This window comes from Trichomycterus rosablanca, chromosome 11, assembly GCF_030014385.1.
Source record: "Trichomycterus rosablanca isolate fTriRos1 chromosome 11, fTriRos1.hap1, whole genome shotgun sequence".
NCBI classification, from domain to species: domain Eukaryota; kingdom Metazoa; phylum Chordata; class Actinopteri; order Siluriformes; family Trichomycteridae; genus Trichomycterus; species Trichomycterus rosablanca.
In genome coordinates, this window is record NC_085998.1 from 39,753,142 (window position 1) to 39,773,141 (window position 20,000).

The 20,000-nt window shown below is 49.7% G+C and overlaps 1 protein-coding gene across 3 annotated transcripts in view; it reads right to left on the bottom strand.

Annotated features, from left to right (window-relative positions):
* LOC134322909 (rho guanine nucleotide exchange factor 26-like) overlaps window positions 1-20,000 on the bottom strand; it is a 50,883-nt gene that overhangs the window by 15,135 nt on the left and 15,748 nt on the right. For all 3 annotated transcript variants that reach the window (XM_063004323.1, XM_063004322.1, XM_063004321.1), the window contains 6 exons: window positions 16,074-16,130; window positions 15,245-15,405; window positions 5,536-5,688; window positions 5,296-5,425; window positions 545-619; window positions 326-415 (listed from right to left, as the gene is read on the bottom strand). In XM_063004323.1, the coding sequence (XP_062860393.1) occupies window positions 326-415; window positions 545-619; window positions 5,296-5,425; window positions 5,536-5,688; window positions 15,245-15,405; window positions 16,074-16,130 (666 nt within the window). The remainder of the gene's footprint in view (window positions 1-325; window positions 416-544; window positions 620-5,295; window positions 5,426-5,535; window positions 5,689-15,244; window positions 15,406-16,073; window positions 16,131-20,000) is intronic.

Consider the following 20,000-nt stretch of genomic DNA (forward strand, 5'->3'; position numbering starts at 1 on the left):
GCTACCGGCCGGTCAGGCGCCTAAACGGACGACGACTGGTCCGAGGGTCTCTGTGACAGCACTGTGACAGTATACAGTATCTAAGCAATTAAAGGTTAAGGGCCTTGCTCAAGGGCCCAACAGTGGCAACCTGTCAGTGGTGGGGCTTGAACCAGCGACCTTTCGATTACTAGAGCTGTACCTTAATTGCTAGGCTAAATTGGCACCAAACTGGCACAAATTCCCACAGTCTTGTAAGAAGCTCCTGCTGTCGTTCTAGCTGTAGGAGGGGGGTCCGACACGCCCACGGTCAGGCGTCCCAATACTTCTGACTCCGCCCACTTACCTTGATCTTAAACTCCAGCTGAGAGTTAATGGTGTACATCATCTCCGTCCTCTCCATGGTACGAGCGCCTTCGTTACACTTCCGTACCAGCTGCACACACACACACACACACACACACACACACACACACACACACACACACACACACACACACGGCTTAGGGTGTTCCCGGTCCCACATGATACAGGAAGTGATGTCGTACGAGCTGTACGGTCTCACCTTGCTGACGGAGTGGAGAGCTTTTCTGCAGGACTCGTACTGCTCTGAGTCTTTGGGAGTCTTCTGACAGATAGTCTGCACGGAAACACACACACACACACACACACACACACACACACACACACACGTAAGATCATCAAAACAATAGAATCAACAATATTAAACCAGGTTTAATATACAGAGAACAGGCCCCAAATTCAGTACAGGATCGTGACTGGACAGTTTGGATTGGACGTTTGATTGTGGCACGTATACAGCACTGCTTGTACTGCCCACAGTAAACCCTGACCAGCGTGTGAATCTGATCTGAATCTGCATCAGTGTGGAATAAGTGTCAGATCCAGGGTTACAGCTCCACATGTATCTGTGTTTATCTGGATTCTCCTCCCTGTTTCACTTTTAAACTTGTGTTACAGCTCCAGCTTCTGAGAAACGGTGAGAATCAGAATCAGCTTCTCCCAGAGTCTAAAACGCTTCTGGTTGAAAATAAAGCTTAACGTGGTTTAATGTAGTAAAAGAAGGAGACAGGAGCACTAAACTTCTCTTCATTATTACTGCTCATAAGTTCCTCCACTAATCACATTCCTCACTCGCTGTTTTACTACAGTAAGTCACGCTGAGTTTTGTGCGGTTTTGACACTACTCGTGTGAATGCGCCGGTGCTGAAGGGAATACGGTATTCCAACATCGAGCATCTCCAGCATTAAGAAGCGTCAGGAAACAATAAAGAAGTAAAACTAAAGTGCAGCTTTTATTGTATTGTTATTGATGTGCAACTGTTAGTAATTGTATTTCAGTGTGTTTATATTATATTTGTGTTATTTTCAGTGTTTAAGTGTCAAAAACAACCTCATTATTTTACATGAGACTAAAATATCTGCAGCTCTACGGGACCATGGACGCATTAACAGGTTTCCCAAACATCCTTATGGGAGAAATACCTCGACACTCAACGTCTTACAATTACACTCAATTGAGGATTAAGGGCCTTGCTCAGGGACCCAACAGTGGGAACTTGGTAGAGGTGGGGCTTGAACCAGCAACCTTTTGATTACTAGTCTAGTACCCTGGCAGTCTTTTGTTCCAGTAGTTGGGTGCTAGAAGAAAGGAATGAAAAGCTACGACACGAGCACCGGAGGAACACCGAGGGCGTATCGTATATGGAGGAAGCCTGTGCCAGCCAGCATCCGTACGTGATAATCTGAGCGTTGTTTATTCTCCGGATGAAGCGTGGAGATCTCTCGCCTCTCTCACGCCTGCTCGTATTCTCACTTTCCAGAGAAGTCGATAAGGAGCGTGAAAGGTCCAGCTAAACTTTCTCACGCTCCACCGTCCAGGCTCGTCCACTCCGCTCCCTGACCTCGGGAAAAATCACACGAGGCTCCAGGGAAACCCGGGGAGAGCAGAGGAAGAAGAAAGGAAAAACGCAGAGACGCGAGATATGACGCCACAGGCTGAGAATTAGAAACGTCCAGGCGGTTTCTAACACAGCACAAGTACGAGTCCCTTCACTCAGAGACAGGAAGTGAGAGACTGGAAGAACGGACGGGAATAAATAACGTAGAAAAACGATCCACATCCAGATAGTTCAGCTCTCGGTTCTGCTACCGGTCGGCTGGGCGCCCCCTAGTGTGCACGATCGACCGCTAGTCTGCTGGGTGGGAAAAGACGGGATTAAAAAGTGGGCGGGGTCTTCAAGGCCGAGTAAGGACCCTGGTTAGTAGCCCGAGGCGCCTGACTCTCCGTGAGCCAGACCGACCCCATGCGCCGTTCCACTGACGGATGGGAGCGCACACGCGTCAGAGGGAGGGCGTGTCTGGAGAATATACCCTCCTCGTACACCATCGGGGTCTCCAGCAGAGGAAGGGGAACTGGCTACGACTAAACTGGGAGAAAAAGGGAGTAAATGCATCAATAAGTTGCCCCTGTTGAGCAAGAACCTTAACCCTTAAGTCACTTTGGATTAAAGTTTCCAGACTGGTGCTGCGACTATAATCAAAAGGTCGCTGGTTCAAGCCCCACCACTGCCAGGTTGCCACTGTTGGGCCCTTGAGCGAGGCCCTTAACCCTCAGTTGCTTAGACTGTATACATTCACAGTACTGCAAGTCATTTTGGATAAAAGTCTCTGCTAAATGCTGTAACTGTAAACGTAGTTTGTCTTCTGTTGCTCGTTTCTTTGTTGTTTTCCTTGCTAACTGGTCTGCTTTTCATTCCCAGTTATCCCACAATGCCCCAGTGTGCAGCTCATTCTAGTGTTGTTAGGACAGCGTGGGCTTGTCTTGTCTAAATCCAGCCGTGCGTCGGCCGTATATCGGTGGGTTCGTGCCGCCGCCGCCGCCGCCGCTGTAGAGAACACGAGCACGTGCGATTAAACTATGCGAGTTCGGACTGAAGAGGAGAGAGAGATAAAACGGCGGGCGGGTCGAGGGAGGCGGGATGGACTTCATTTGTTGGGTGGGAGTGAATCCAACAGAACCAGGAGTCACACTTACCCCTTTTCCACCAAAAAAACCCTGGTTCTGGTTCTTGAACCGGTGCTGTTCAGGTTTCTCTGAACCTTGGTGTTCTGTAGAGAACCGACGCGCGTTTCCACCAGTGTCTGAGAACCAGGCAGCGTCATCATCGGTGGGCGTTACTTACTAAGAGTTAAGAGCAGTAATATCATGGTGGAGTGAGTGGATTATGTGAGAGCGTTTGTGCTGCTGTTACAGATGTTTGTTTTTATGTATAAAGCAGCGATCTAACTATCGGTGATGAGAAGACGTGACGTGTTCGTCTCAGTTGTTGTTTTATTTAGTTTATTGACGTGAGAAGCGTTTTGTGCTTCGGTTTCACCGCGACTCTCGGCACAAATAGCCGATTTGCTCAGCGCTCGACTCCAGAGATAAAACATCATTAAAGTTCCACAACATGAACATTAATCTGTGTGAAATAACCATCAGATCCAGTCTAAAATACCACGTGTATCTGTGTGTAACTGGATTTACTTCACGTGTGTTTATGCAGCTCGGGGAGATGAAAAAGCTTCACGCTTTATTTATCACGTTAAGCGAGTTTCGTTCTGTCCGGGTCACTTTTATCTCGTAATATCTCACAGTTCATCTTTTTTTTTTTTTTTTTCTAAATTTTTACCCCTTTTTCTCCCCTTTTTAGCGCATCCAATTGTTCAATTAGCATCGTGCTTCCTCTCTGTCTATGCCGAACCCTGCCCCGACGGAGGTGATCGAAGCTAACCCGTATCCCCTCCGAAACACGAGCGGCAGCCGGATGCATCTTTGCCACCCGCACGTCGACGAGTTTGGCGCCACCTAGCGTCGCATGCGGAGAGACACACCCTAAGGGCACCCTCTCCCATCTCTGTGTAAGCGCCTCCAATCGGCCGGCAGAGAACGCGACCGCATCCTGACAGAGAGAGACCCGCATCCGGTTCTTTGTCCCGCCCCCCCACACGAGCGACCGGCCAATCGTTGCTCATATAGCCGCTCGGCTTCGAACCGGTAAAGCAAGGCTGGATTCGATACCACGCTTCTCAGAATCCAGCCCTGGTCGCAGCGCGTCTCTTTTTACCGCTGCGCCACCTGAGCGGCTACAGTTCATCTTTTTAAAGGCGCTTTGAAAATATCAGCGGCAAACTGCCTCAAAATGTGATCAGGAGAAGTTTAAAAGATAAAAATGCAGCATTAAGCTCCATACGAGACCCCAGCTGACGGCATTGTTGCTAACGCGCTATGCTGTACGACACGACACGACACGCCCACTGACGGACGTCACGGTTCGGGCTGAATAACCCGGTATCCTGTGGTGCCAGGTCGGCCCGCTGGTTCACTGTCTGGAACCTCTTTTTTCCGGTGGAAACACGCGGAACCGGTTCAAAGTCAAGTTCGGGAACCGGAACCGGTTCCACCGCGTCGGTGGAAAAGAGAGCTCAGTAACTTAAACGGAGGATTAAACCAATCACTGGGGTTCGTGTGTGTGTGTGTGTGTGTGTGTGTGTGTGTGTGTGTGTGTGTTCCTCAAGAACAGTCATGATCCATCGCTGAGTGATTCAAACTAGAGTTGTACAGTATATATACACATATGGACAAAAGTATTGGGACACCCCTTTTATTGACTGAATTTATGTGTCTTAGCCACAACAGTCACTACCAGGCGTAACAAATCAATCACACAAAGGAAACCACGCGCTTTCAACTTAGCAACAGTTTAGGGAAGGTCCTTTCCAGTTCCCAGAAAGGCTCCAGTGTCCTGCACAGAGCCCTGACCTCAGCCTCAATCAGCAGCTCTGGGATGAATCAGAACACCGACTGATCTAAACAATGATTTACCGATTTTTTTACTGAATGGGCACAAGTTCCCATACCCTGACATACTTCTTCTTCTTCTCATCAGATGAGCTCATACCAGGGGGCGTGAGCTCCACATGAGTCTGGGCATCGTCCTGCACCAGGAGAGGTGAGGTCTGCACACCGTTCCCTTTGTGGTGGTTGTCCTGCCGTTATGCTAAAGCTGACCATGGTGAGAATGTCCAGCCCTGGCTGCTTTATACACTATATGGCCAAAAGTATCTGGACTCCCGTCTTCGAGCTTGTTGTACATCACATTCCAAAAGCGTTGGCGTCGAACTGTGCGGTTTCTTCGCCACGCCCTAAATTCAGTAAATGGACAGATAGATAGACGTGTGTGTGTGTGTGTGTGTGTGTGGGGCGAGAGTCGGAGCATGGCATGATGGGAAATCACGGCTATCACTTACATCGATGAGCAGAGGGAGCCTGGTGACTCTCTGCATGGGCAGAATCAGGAAGGAGATCATTGGCAGGTTCCGGCAGTCTGGGTGAGACTCGATCCGGGTCAGAACCTCCTTAAACGATGGACTCTTACCCCTGTACGGGATCAAAGGTCAACTAAATATAGCGATTCCTCACCGAAATATGGAAGATATTCAGAACTGTTCGTTATAGGGACCCTGTGGAGCGTAATGCGCCGCACTCACGTGAGTCTCTGCAGCGCCCTCTGCTGGTACACCTCGTTGGAGCAGTACGTCACGTAGGGTTCGAAGTTGGACCGGGCGTGTCTCATCACTATGTCGCTGATGTCATCGATCACAACGTTCTTCTGATGTCTGTCCTCCAGCTCTTTGAAGAACCTACGACGGGAAACACAAACGTTTGAAGAAGCTACGCTACATGGCCATCAGGATGCCCCCGAGTATATAGAACGGCTCCATCTTTCCTTCATGGGTTTGATAGAATCACTCTTCTGTCTTCTGGGTAGCTTCTCTACAGGACTTTGGGCGTGTCTGTGGGAATTTGTACCCCTTCGGTCAACATCAAAAAGAAAGAGCATCGGGCCTGGCTCACAGTCTGACTTGAATTCATCCTGAAGGTGTTGAGTTGGGTTCAGGGTTCTGTGTAACGCAACTAGTCCAGACCAGGTCTTTACAGAGCTCGCTTTGTGCTCAGGGGTGTAAAAGAGGGGGATTCCCCAAACTGTTGCTACAGTGCTAAAGTGCTACACCTGTTGGATGTGACAGACGTGACAAGATGTAGTTCTGCTTACAGAGGTGACGATGATTGGACAGTGGGAGCCTAGCGGGTTGAACTTTGGGCTATCAACCGGCTCTGCTATGCAGCCACTGTTGGGGCCCTTGAGCGAGGCCCTTAAACCTGTCTGCTCCAGGGGCGCCGTAAGATGGCTGACCCTCTGCGCTCTCACCACAGCTTCCAACACCAGCTGGGATATGTGAAGAAAGAATTTGACTGCACTGTACACCTGTACATGTATACATGACAAATAAAGTCTATCTTCTTTGGCCGGTACCTCTGATGGGTCAGGTTCTGACCGGGCGCGGTTATTTCCACACTTTCCTAATATTAGGATGAGGAAACAGAGTGGACACATCTGCACACTGACCCGCCATGACCGGCCCTGACCTCGGATTCTTCTCCGGTTCCTCGGTTTAACCTCAGAACCGAAACTGTACATGAGATCAGAGAGAGGAAACGTGGGAGGTCGTTTGTGTGCCGTGGTTCTGACCACACAGGCTTCCTAAAACACCTCCAAATGCTCTCTGGTTACACCAAGAGTGTGAGGTCACTACAGGACAAACCGCTCAACAACCTGTTAACAACCCGTTCAACAAACCACTCAAACAAACTGCTCACCAACCCATTACACAACCTCAACAACCAATTCAACATCAACCTGCTCAACAACCCACTCAACCAACCACTTAACAAACTGCTCAACCCACTCAACCAACCACTTAACAAACTGCTCAACCCACTCAACCAACCACTTAACAAACTGCTCAACCCACTCAACCAACCACTTAACAAACTGCTCAACCCACTCAACCAACCACTTAACAACCTGCTCAACCCACTCAACCAACCACTTAACAAACTGCTCAACAACCCACTCAACCAATCAACAACCTGCTCAACAACCCACTCAACCAACCACTTAACAAACTGCTCAACCCACTCAACCAACCACTTAACAACCTGCTCAACAACCCACTCAACCAACCACTTAACAAACTGCTCAACAACCCACTCAACCAACCACAAACTGCTCAACCCACTCAACCAACCACTTAACAAACTGCCCAACCCACTCAACCAACCACAAACTGCCCAACCCACTCAACCAACCACTTAACAAACTGCCCAACCCACTCAACCAACCACAAACTGCTCAACCCACTCAACCAACCACTTAACAAACTGCTCAACAACCCACTCAACCAACCACTTAACAAACTGCTCAACAACCCACTCAACCAACCACTTAACAAACTGCCCAACCCACTCAACCAACCACAAACTGCTCAACCCACTCAACCAACCACTTAACAAACTGCCCAACCCACTCAACCAACCACTTAACAAACTGCCCAACCCACTCAACCAACCACTTAACAACCTGCTCAACCCACTCAACCAACCACAAACTGCTCAACCCACTGAACCAACCACTTAACAAACTGCTCAACCCACTCAACCAACCACAAACTGCTCAACCCACTCAACCAACCACTTAACAAACTGCCCAACCCACTCAACCAACCACAAACTGCTCAACCCACTCAACCAACCACTTAACAAACTGCTCAACCCACTCAACCAACCCCTTAACAAACTGCTCAACAACCCACTCAACCAACCACTTAACAAACTGCTCAACAACCCACTCAACCAACCACTTAACAAACTGCTCAACCCACTCAACCAACCACAAACTGCTCAACCCACTCAACCAACCACTTAACAAACTGCTCAACAACCCACTCAACCAACCACTTAACAAACTGCTCAACAACCCACTCAACCAACCACTTAACAAACTGCTCAACCCACTCAACCAACCACTTAACAACCTGCTCAACCCACTCAACCAACCACTTAACAAACTGCTCAACAACCCACCAAACAACCTGCTCAACGAACCGCTCAACAACCCACTCAACCAACCACTTAACAACCTGCTCAACCCACTCAACCAACCACTTAACAAACTGCTCAACAACCCACCAAACAACCTGCTCAACGAACCGCTCAACAACCCACTCAACCAACCACTTAACAACCTGCTCAACCCACTCAACCAACCACAAACTGCTCAACCCACTCAACCAACCACTTAACAAACTGCTCAACAACCCACTCAACCAACCACAAACTGCCCAACCCACTCAACCAACCACAAACTGCCCAACCCACTCAACCAACCACAAACTGCTCAACCCACTCAACCAACCACTTAACAAACTGCTCAACAACCCACTCAACCAACCACTTAACAAACTGCTCAACAACCCACTCAACCAACCACAAACTGCTCAACCCACTCAACCAACCACTTAACAAACTGCTCAACAACCCACTTAACAAACTGCCCAACCCACTCAACCAACCACAAACTGCTCAACCCACTCAACCAACCACTTAACAAACTGCTCAACAACCCACTCAACCAATCAACAACCTGCTCAACAACCCACTCAACCAACCACTTAACAAACTGCTCAACCCACTCAACCAACCACTTAACAAACTGCTCAACCCACTCAACCAAACACTTAACAAACTGCTCAACAACCCACTCAACCAATCAACAACCTACTCAACAACCCACTCAACCAACCACTTAACAAACTGCTCAACCCACTCAACCAACCACTTAACAAACTGCTCAACAACCCACTCAACCAATCAACAACCTGCTCAACAACCCACTCAACCAATCAACAACCTACTCAACAACCCACTCAACCAACCACTTAACAACCTGCTCAACAACCCACTCAACCAACCAATCAACAACCTGCTCAACAACCCACTCAACCAACCACTTAACAAACTGCTCAACCCACTCAACCAACCACTTAACAAACTGCTCAACCCACTCAACCAACCACTTAACAAACTGCTCAACCCACTCAACCAACCACTTAACAACCTGCTCAACCCACTCAACCAACCACTTAACAAACTGCTCAACAACCCACTCAACCAATCAACAACCTGCTCAACAACCCACTCAACCAACCACTTAACAAACTGCTCAACCCACTCAACCAACCACTTAACAACCTGCTCAACAACCCACTCAACCAACCACTTAACAAACTGCTCAACAACCCACTCAACCAACCACAAACTGCTCAACCCACTCAACCAACCACTTAACAAACTGCCCAACCCACTCAACCAACCACAAACTGCCCAACCCACTCAACCAACCACTTAACAAACTGCCCAACCCACTCAACCAACCACAAACTGCTCAACCCACTCAACCAACCACTTAACAAACTGCTCAACAACCCACTCAACCAACCACTTAACAAACTGCTCAACAACCCACTCAACCAACCACTTAACAAACTGCCCAACCCACTCAACCAACCACAAACTGCTCAACCCACTCAACCAACCACTTAACAAACTGCCCAACCCACTCAACCAACCACTTAACAAACTGCCCAACCCACTCAACCAACCACTTAACAACCTGCTCAACCCACTCAACCAACCACAAACTGCTCAACCCACTGAACCAACCACTTAACAAACTGCTCAACCCACTCAACCAACCACAAACTGCTCAACCCACTCAACCAACCACTTAACAAACTGCCCAACCCACTCAACCAACCACAAACTGCTCAACCCACTCAACCAACCACTTAACAAACTGCTCAACCCACTCAACCAACCCCTTAACAAACTGCTCAACAACCCACTCAACCAACCACTTAACAAACTGCTCAACAACCCACTCAACCAACCACTTAACAAACTGCTCAACCCACTCAACCAACCACAAACTGCTCAACCCACTCAACCAACCACTTAACAAACTGCTCAACAACCCACTCAACCAACCACTTAACAAACTGCTCAACAACCCACTCAACCAACCACTTAACAAACTGCTCAACCCACTCAACCAACCACTTAACAAACTGCTCAACCCACTCAACCAACCACAAACTGCTCAACCCACTCAACCAACCACTTAACAAACTGCCCAACCCACTCAACCAACCACAAACTGCTCAACCCACTCAACCAACCACTTAACAAACTGCTCAACCCACTCAACCAACCATAAACTGCTCAACCCACTCAACCAACCACAAACTGCTCAACCCACTCAACCAACCACTTAACAAACTGCCCAACCCACTCAACCAACCACTTAACAAACTGCTCAACCCACTCAACCAACCACAAACTGCTCAACCCACTCAACCAACCACTTAACAAACTGCCCAACCCACTCAACCAACCACAAACTGCTCAACCCACTCAACCAACCACTTAACAAACTGCTCAACCCACTCAACCAACCCCTTAACAAACTGCTCAACAACCCACTCAACCAACCACTTAACAAACTGCTCAACAACCCACTCAACCAACCACTTAACAAACTGCTCAACCCACTCAACCAACCACAAACTGCTCAACCCACTCAACCAACCACTTAACAAACTGCTCAACAACCCACTCAACCAACCACTTAACAAACTGCTCAACAACCCACTCAACCAACCACTTAACAAACTGCTCAACCCACTCAACCAACCACAAACTGCTCAACCCACTCAACCAACCACTTAACAAACTGCCCAACCCACTCAACCAACCACAAACTGCTCAACCCACTCAACCAACCACTTAACAAACTGCTCAACCCACTCAACCAACCCCTTAACAAACTGCTCAACAACCCACTCAACCAACCACTTAACAAACTGCTCAACAACCCACTCAACCAACCACTTAACAAACTGCTCAACCCACTCAACCAACCACAAACTGCTCAACCCACTCAACCAACCACTTAACAAACTGCTCAACAACCCACTCAACCAACCACTTAACAAACTGCTCAACAACCCACTCAACCAACCACTTAACAAACTGCTCAACCCACTCAACCAACCACTTAACAAACTGCTCAACCCACTCAACCAACCACAAACTGCTCAACCCACTCAACCAACCACTTAACAAACTGCCCAACCCACTCAACCAACCACAAACTGCTCAACCCACTCAACCAACCACTTAACAAACTGCTCAACCCACTCAACCAACCATAAACTGCTCAACCCACTCAACCAACCACAAACTGCTCAACCCACTCAACCAACCACTTAACAAACTGCCCAACCCACTCAACCAACCACTTAACAAACTGCTCAACCCACTCAACCAACCACAAACTGCTCAACCCACTCAACCAACCACTTAACAAACTGCCCAACCCACTCAACCAACCACAAACTGCTCAACCCACTCAACCAACCACTTAACAAACTGCTCAACCCACTCAACCAACCCCTTAACAAACTGCTCAACAACCCACTCAACCAACCACTTAACAAACTGCTCAACAACCCACTCAACCAACCACTTAACAAACTGCTCAACCCACTCAACCAACCACAAACTGCTCAACCCACTCAACCAACCACTTAACAAACTGCTCAACAACCCACTCAACCAACCACTTAACAAACTGCTCAACAACCCACTCAACCAACCACTTAACAAACTGCTCAACCCACTCAACCAACCACAAACTGCTCAACCCACTCAACCAACCACTTAACAAACTGCCCAACCCACTCAACCAACCACAAACTGCTCAACCCACTCAACCAACCACTTAACAAACTGCTCAACCCACTCAACCAACCACTTAACAAACTGCTCAACAACCCACTCAACCAACCACTTAACAAACTGCTCAACAACCCACTCAACCAACCACTTAACAAACTGCTCAACCCACTCAACCAACCACTTAACAACCTGCTCAACCCACTCAACCAACCACTTAACAAACTGCTCAACAACCCACCAAACAACCTGCTCAACAACCCACTCAACCAACCACTTAACAACCTGCTCAACCCACTCAACAGCCTCAACAACCCACTAAACTACCTGCTCAACCACTTGTTCAATAAACCACTCAACAACCCACTTATCTACCCAATCAACTACCCAATGAACTACCAAGTCAAGAACCCACTCAACAACCTACTTAGCAAACCACTCAACAACCCACTCAACAACCTGCTCAACAACCCATTTAACAAACCACTTAACGAACCGCTTACCAGACTATTCAACAAAACATTCAACAACCCGCTCAGTAAACAGCCTAATAAACTGTTAAACAACCCACTCAACTACACAATCAACAACAGACTAAACAAACCACTTACCAACAGCCTCAACAACCCGTTCAACAAACCACTTAGTAAACAGCTTAACTAACTGCTTACTAACAACCCACTGAACAATCCGCTCAACAACAACAACCTGCTTGACGCAGTAACGAGGAGAACCTGTGATGTGGACTTCTTAGGAAAAGACGCACGTCTCCCTAAATCTCACAGACGTGCAGGTCACCCACACCGTGGGAATCTTTCACTGATAACAGTCTGGATGGTCCTTTCGTGTTTAGCACAGAGAACTTAACGTCTGTGTTTTATAAGAACAGGACACGTGATTCCACTGATCATGGTAGATCATTAACACCCAGGTTAGTGTGGGACTCGGCGCTGTGTGTTAGTGAACATCTCTGACCTTCATGCTGGATCTGGATCCGTCCACAACGTTCCACAGCAGGAACCTTCACTGTGTTTAACAGCATCAGACACAATGAAGTGATAAAAGATTTATGTTATGCTAAGCTTGCACTGCTACAGTGTGTGTGTGTGTGTGTGTGTGTGTGTGTGTGTCCCAAAGCTGCAAAAAGCCTCCACTGTACTGGGAAGTCAACAACCCCAAGCGTACGACCTTCCCAGTGAGGGTTAAGTGCCAGAGCCGGAACACAAACCTGCAACCTTTCGACTGATATATCCCAGCTCCCTACCCACTAGGCTCCCACTGTTCCATACTTATCCACAGGGATCCTCACAGGACGGCGTTCTGCGTAGAGAGAAGCGTATGGAGAATCATGCAGGTGCCACAGACAGCAGGGGGCGCACTTCAGCCCACGTCTAACGTTTAACGCTACCCTTGATCTAAGTCCTAAAACTGGCCAGCTGAGGAAGATCTTTCATGAGGAATGGAAGCTTGTGTGTTAGTTTCATTGTGTGTGTGTGTGTGTGTGTGTGTGTGTGTGTGTGTGTGTGTGTGGGAAATCCGATCCGGCCGTACGTTCCGGGAATAAAAATTCCTGGAAAATCCAGCAACACAAATCCTGCACACGCGGTCCAAACGTGACATCATACGATGAAGACGCCATCGCAGTAGACGCACGTGAAACACATCTGCTGCAGGTCAAAAGTATATGGACGCCCCTAGGAGAACTATAGATAGAGTGATTCCACACCCTGGCACTGGCGGGTGAAGGTTCGCTCGGAAGAGCATCATACGTCACCTATACAGGCGTGTTTATTTGACCATGAGAGACGTCCAGGAGCAACAACACCTCAGCAGTGAAGTTGGCATCCATGAAGTAAAGGGAGTTCAATCTTCTGTCCTCTTTACGGGGTTCCAAACTGCCTCTGGAAGCTGGGTCAGTACAGGAACATCATACGAAGCTTTATGGACTGGGTGTCCACATCTGGTACTATTTATTTGTTAGGGTTTTAACCGCACTGCAGAGGTGCTGAATAGCATTAAAGAACTTTCTTCAGCAGCAAATTACTAATCCAAGTGGCTGTCTATATATTTTTGGCTCCAGTCGTGACACACGTACCGTCCACATGTGTTCGGCTCGCGTTCCGGTTCAGCCGTAGCGCCCCGTGAAATGAAACCATCACTGACAGCGCACGCACCGCTCATCACGTTCCGAGGTCGTGACCCGCCGCAGAACACCGCGCTCCCAAACTGTACGTTCCGCTCTTACATAACCCTCCGCTCACTGATCTGAGAACAGCCGCTCTGGATCCCATCAGGTCCAGTCAGGGAGGTTCACATACCAGTAGGTCAGCTAACAGAGCCACTGGTTTGGATGGAAACTGATTTTAACTGAAAGGAAAAGACTGATGATAAGGATGGAAGTGTTTCTACAAGCTTCATTCATTCATTCATCATTATTTTACTATTATTCATCCTGGTCAGGGTCGTGCTGGGTCTAGTTTCACTGGAAACACTGGGCACTATGGAGTAACAGGACGCCAGTTCGTTGCAAGACCACGGACACGCCCATCAATCATGTATAAATGTCCACAGAGGTCCGACCAGCTGCTAGCAACCCCCGAGGATTCAAACCTTCAAACCTTCAAACCTTCTCCGAGTTCAAATCTCAGTTCTGCTGGGTGGGAAAAGTCGGGACTAAAAAGTGGGCGGGGTCCCTGAGGCCGTGTAAGGACCCTGGTTAGTAGCCCGAGGCGCCTGTACAGAAGTGGAGGAACGTGGAGACCTCGCACACCGATCCACCGAAGTACGGGGGCGAATAAGAAGCGGTCGGTGGAGCGTCCACGCATCGGAGGGAGGGAGGGAGGGCGTGTCGGGAGGATATACCCTTCTCAGTACGCCAGCAGAAGAGGAAGAGGAACTGGCTATATCTAAACTGTGAGAAGATCCATCATTAGGAGGTGGTTTCCACTTCTGGCTGCCTCTAACTCTAAGCCTCAAACCGCTGGCACGGCTTCAGCCCCCGACCTCGGGCGCCCGGGAACACCAGCGCTCGGCCCAACACGGAGAGCCGTACTGTGTGTGTGTGTGTGTGTGTGTGTGTGTGTGTTCAATACTTCCTGTTCTTCAGCAGCTTTCCATTCATCATCACGTCACCCTGAACTCTGGTCGAGACTACATTACCCAGCATGCTTTGCAATCGACCCATATCGACCCCCTGAAGACAAGCGGTGTTTAATGCAAGCCATGCGCTCCGGTGGAATGATTAAAATAAATAAAGATTAAAGCTTCTCTAAACAAACTGATAACAGAGCTGGAAAACATTCACACCTTCACATGAAGCTTCCGAGTCGCCACGTGATTCACTTTATTTTACTTTCATTTACTTTTCTGTTATTCGTGGTCGTATTTAACACAGATTTCTTGACTTCTTAGTTCCAGACTAGAATTGAAAACACTAGAGTCACATCGAACATCTTAAACATCTCCGTCAGCACGACTGGCTCAATAATACACAAACCAAAGCTTCAGGGAACCAGAAGAACCCAGTACAGTCATGTACCGGTATAGAGCTACGGGTCTTACTTTTTACTGGCCTCACACACGTCCACGATGTTGGAGAAGAGGTGGTGGTGGTCCGTCTTGGTCATGGTGTTCCTGAGCTCGGCCGAGTCCTTGAACAGGCGGTCGAGGATGATGAGACTGTGCAGGTAGCTGTGCTCCGAGGAGATCACTTCGAATATCGCCTGAGACAAAAACGATAACGTTAATTTTATAAATATATATTTATTTTCTCCCGATTGCGTCACGCTTCCTCTCCACCGACGCCGACCCCCGCTCTGATGGAGGAGAACGAAGCTGACCCGCGCCCCCCTCCGACACGCGGGCAGCAGCCGTACGCGTCTTATCACCCACACTTAGACGAGTGCAGCGCGGATCAGCGCTGTGTACGGAGAGACGCACCCTGACCAGCGCACTCTCCCCGTCTCCGTAGTGCATTAGTCACGAGAGAGACCCCCATCCGGCTCAGTCCCGCCCATATCTGAACAACAGGCCGATCGTCGCTCACGTGGCCGCTCAGCCCAGCCGAGACCCGATAGATACGATGTACTCCAGATCCCAGCTCTGGTGTTCTAGTGTGTTTTACCGCTGCGCCACCTGAGCAGCAAATAACGTTAAATTTAACATGTTTTTTTTACTTTAAGTGGGAAATTATTTGTGTTTGTTATTGCTAATAAAAGTTCTGTAATCTCCTTTAACTCAACGTCTAAATAATCCGATTATGAGCTCCAAGTCTTATTAGAATCCTCTCTACTGAGGAGCTGATCAGGTAGGTAGTGGGGAGCAGGGCGGGTCGAGTGTTTCATGTCAGAGAGAACCAGCGTTCGAGAGGACTAGATGAGGAACGTCGTACCTCCTGCCTCTTTCGTTCCTCTTGGTTCAGCCTCTCGGACGCCCCGCTTTTTTTAACCTGAAAGAGAAACCAGGATGAGAGAGGAGTTTAAATCATCAGTGATCCACCTTTATGTACGTAAAAGTTAAAGAAAAGCTCCGTCATGGACGTCGGGAAACATTTCTATTATTTACACGGTTCATGTGTTAGCAGGATGGAGCAGCGGTTTCCAACCAGTCCTTCCAGTGCGTAACTTCCTTTATATGACTGATTTATTACAACTAAAAGCAAGTAATGTGGTGAAACACATAAAAAACATTATTAAAAAAGGTGTTCAAATACTTTTGGCCATATTTTATAACATAATGATAAAACAAGACCAACAGTTGTTACTGTACTGTGATTATATGTCGATAATATCATGATATGGATGAAAATCTCCAGACCAGTGAAATGTGAACCTCCCAGTGAGTCCAGCACTGAAACTTTCTACATTGTGTGGAACTGGGACACCGAAGAGGAAGAAACCAGTATCAGGTATCAGACTGCCAGCCTGCTCTGTACCGCCCAAACAAAGAGGCTTTCACACACCTGATCTGAGCATGCTCAGTGAGGCCCGGCGACTTGTATAGAGAACATGTTCATGTATGTTTAAATATAACACGGATTCACTTGGGTCCAGGTCTGGTGGGGTCACGTGAGGTAGAACGTTCTAGAACTTGGGTCCGTGTTCGTACAGTATGAGTATGGGGCGATACAGGAACGTACCGGTCGGAGGCGAGTGTGTGAACGTTCAGGAGGGAAATCGTTCGCACGATCGAGTTTCAGGAACCTGATCTGGATTCTGTTCATTCACAACCAGCCGAAAGAAAAGCTGCACCTCCCGAAATTCCCAGCGCCCGAAAACCCGCGGATCGGATTTAATCCACCGTCACAATGCAGAGGAAATCGGGAGGAAAGCTCAAGTGACCGAGCAGCGTCCAGGGGTTTGGATTTCTTTTGACCCACATATACAGTATGTACATGGTCCAGAAGTGAAGATCAAACCCTGGGTCCCAGAACCCATGTTGCAGTGCGGCACCCACTCCACCAAAGTCAGCACATGTCCACGATGATGCGATTCACTGAACAAAGTGCTTGGTTTGATTAAAGTGGACCAGTCAGAGCCACAGAACCTTCTTACAGTAGGAGTCAAGCATTCAGACCTGTACCCTTCTCTTGGTGTATGTCATACACATTCGAATACAACTTTGCCAACCAGTCTGAGACTGCCCTAGCGGGCACGATCGTCAGTGCCTGCAGCAGACAAAATCACCCACTAGTCTGCTGGGTGAGAAAAGACGGGACTAAAAAGTGGGCGGGGTCTGATACGCTGTGTATGGACCCCGGTTAGTAGCCCGAGGCGCCTGTACAGAAGTGGAGGGACGTGGAGATCAGGGCGTGACTCTGCATGAGTGAGACCGACCTCACGCGTCGATCCACCGAAGTTCGGGGGGATAAGAAGGGGTCGGTGGAGCGTGCACGTCTGAGGGAGGGCGTGTCAGGAGGATATACCCTCCTCAGTACGCCATCAGGGTCTCCAGCAGAGGAAGAGGAACTGGCTACGACTAAACTGGGAGAAGGCAGAAATAAAATAGTAAAACACAGTGCACCGCGTCCTCTCTGTGGCATTTATTTATCCTGGCACATTTGGCTCTGTATGATGGTTCATCAGTCACCTAACGGCTCGTCGTCTTTAGCAAACACACGAAGCAAAGAGAAGAGAAAGAGAAAGGCAGGAGGTGCAGGAGAGAGAGAGGAGGTGCAGGAGAGAGAGGAGGTGCAGGAGAGAGGGGAGGTGCAGGAGAGAGAGGAGGTGTAGGAGAGTGAGGAGGTGCAGGAGAGTGAGAGGAGGTGCAGGAGAGAGGGGAGGTGCAGGAGAGAGAGGAGGTGTAGGAGAGTGAGGAGGTGCAGGAGAGTGAGGAGGTGCAGGAGAGAGAGGAGGTGAAGGAGAGAGGGGAGGTGCAGGAGAGTGAGGAGGTGAAGGAGAGAGAGAGGAGGTGCAGGAGAGAGAGGAGGTGAAGGAGAGAGAGAGGAGGTGCAGGAGAGAGAGGAGGTGCAGGAGAGAGAGGAGGTGAAGGAGAGAGAGAGGAGGTGCAGGAGAGAGAGGAGGTGCAGGAGAGAGAGGAGGTGCAGGAGAGAGAGGAGGTGAAGGAGAGAGAGAGGAGGTGCAGGAGAGAGAGAGGAGGTGCAGGAGAGAGAGGAGGTGCAGGAGAGAGAGGAGGTGCAGGAGAGAGAGGAGGTGAAGGAGAGAGAGAGGAGGTGAAGGAGAGAGAGGAGGTGCAGGAGAGAGAGGAGGTGCAGGAGAGAGAGGAGGTGAAGGAGAGAGAGAGGAGGTGAAGGAGAGAGAGGAGGTGCAGGAGAGAGAGAGGAGGTGAAGGAGAGAGAGGAGGTGCAGGAGAGAGAGAGGAGGTGAAGGAGAGAGAGGAGGTGCAGGAGAGAGAGAGGAGGTGAAGGAGAGAGAGGAGGTGCAGGAGAGAGAGAGGAGGTGAAGGAGAGAGAGGAGGTGCAGGAGAGAGAGGAGGTGCAGGAGAGAGAGAGGAGGTGCAGGAGAGAGAGGAGGTGCAGGAGAGAGGGGAGGTGCAGGAGAGAGAGAGGAGGTGAAGGAGAGAGAGGAGGTGAAGGAGAGAGAGGAGGTGCAGGAGAGAGGAGGTGAAGGAGAGAGAGGAGGTGCAGGAGAGAGAGAGGAGGTGAAGGAGAGAGAGGAGGTGCAGGAGAGAGAGAGGAGGTGAAGGAGAGAGAGGAGGTGCAGGAGAGAGAGAGGAGGTGAAGGAGAGAGAGGAGGTGCAGGAGAGAGAGAGGAGGTGAAGGAGAGAGAGGAGGTGCAGGAGAGAGAGGAGGTGCAGGAGAGAGAGAGGAGGTGCAGGAGAGAGAGGAGGTGCAGGAGAGAGAGAGGAGGTGCAGGAGAGAGAGGAGGTGCAGGAGAGTGAGAGGAGGTGCAGGAGAGAGAGGAGGTGCAGGAGAGAGAGGAGGTGAAGGAGAGAGAGAGGAGGTGCAGGAGAGAGAGAGGAGGTGCAGGAGAGAGAGGAGGTGCAGGAGAGAGGGGAGGTGCAGGAGAGAGAGGAGGTGTAGGAGAGTGAGGAGGTGCAGGAGAGTGAGAGGAGGTGTAGGAGAGTGAGGAGGTGCAGGAGAGTGAGAGGAGGTGCAGGAGAGAGAGGAGGTGCAGGAGAGAGAGGAGGTGAAGGAGAGAGAGAGGAGGTGCAGGAGAGAGAGAGGAGGTGCAGGAGAGAGAGGAGGTGCAGGAGAGAGAGGAGGTGCAGGAGAGAGAGAGGAGGTGAAGGAGAGAGAGGAGGTGCAGGAGAGAGGAGGTGAAGGAGAGAGAGGAGGTGCAGGAGAGAGAGAGGAGGTGAAGGAGAGAGAGGATGTGCAGGAGAGAGAGAGGAGGTGAAGGAGAGAGAGAGGAGGTGAAGGAGAGAGAGGAGGTGCAGGAGAGAGAGAGGAGGTGAAGGAGAGAGAGGAGGTGCAGGAGAGAGAGAGGAGGTGCAGGAGAGAGAGAGGAGGTGCAGGAGAGAGAGGAGGTGCAGGAGAGAGAGGGGAGGTGCAGGAGAGAGAGGAGGTGCAGGAGAGAGAGGAGGTGCAGGAGAGAGAGAGGAGGTGCAGGAGAGAGGGGAGGTGCAGGAGAGAGAGAGGAGGTGCAGGAGAGTGAGGAGGTGCAGGAGAGAGAGAGGAGGTGCAGGAGAGAGAGGAGGTGCAGGAGAGAGGGGAGGTGCAGGAGAGAGAGGAGGTGCAGGAGAGAGAGAGGAGGTGCAGGAGAGAGAGGAGGTGCAGGAGAGAGAGGAGGTGCAGGAGAGAGGGGAGGTGCAGGAGAGAGGGGAGGTGCAGGAGAGAGAGAGGAGGTGAAGGAGAGAGAGGAGGTGCAGGAGAGAGGGGAGGTGCAGGAGAGAGAGGAGGTGCAGGAGAGAGAGAGGA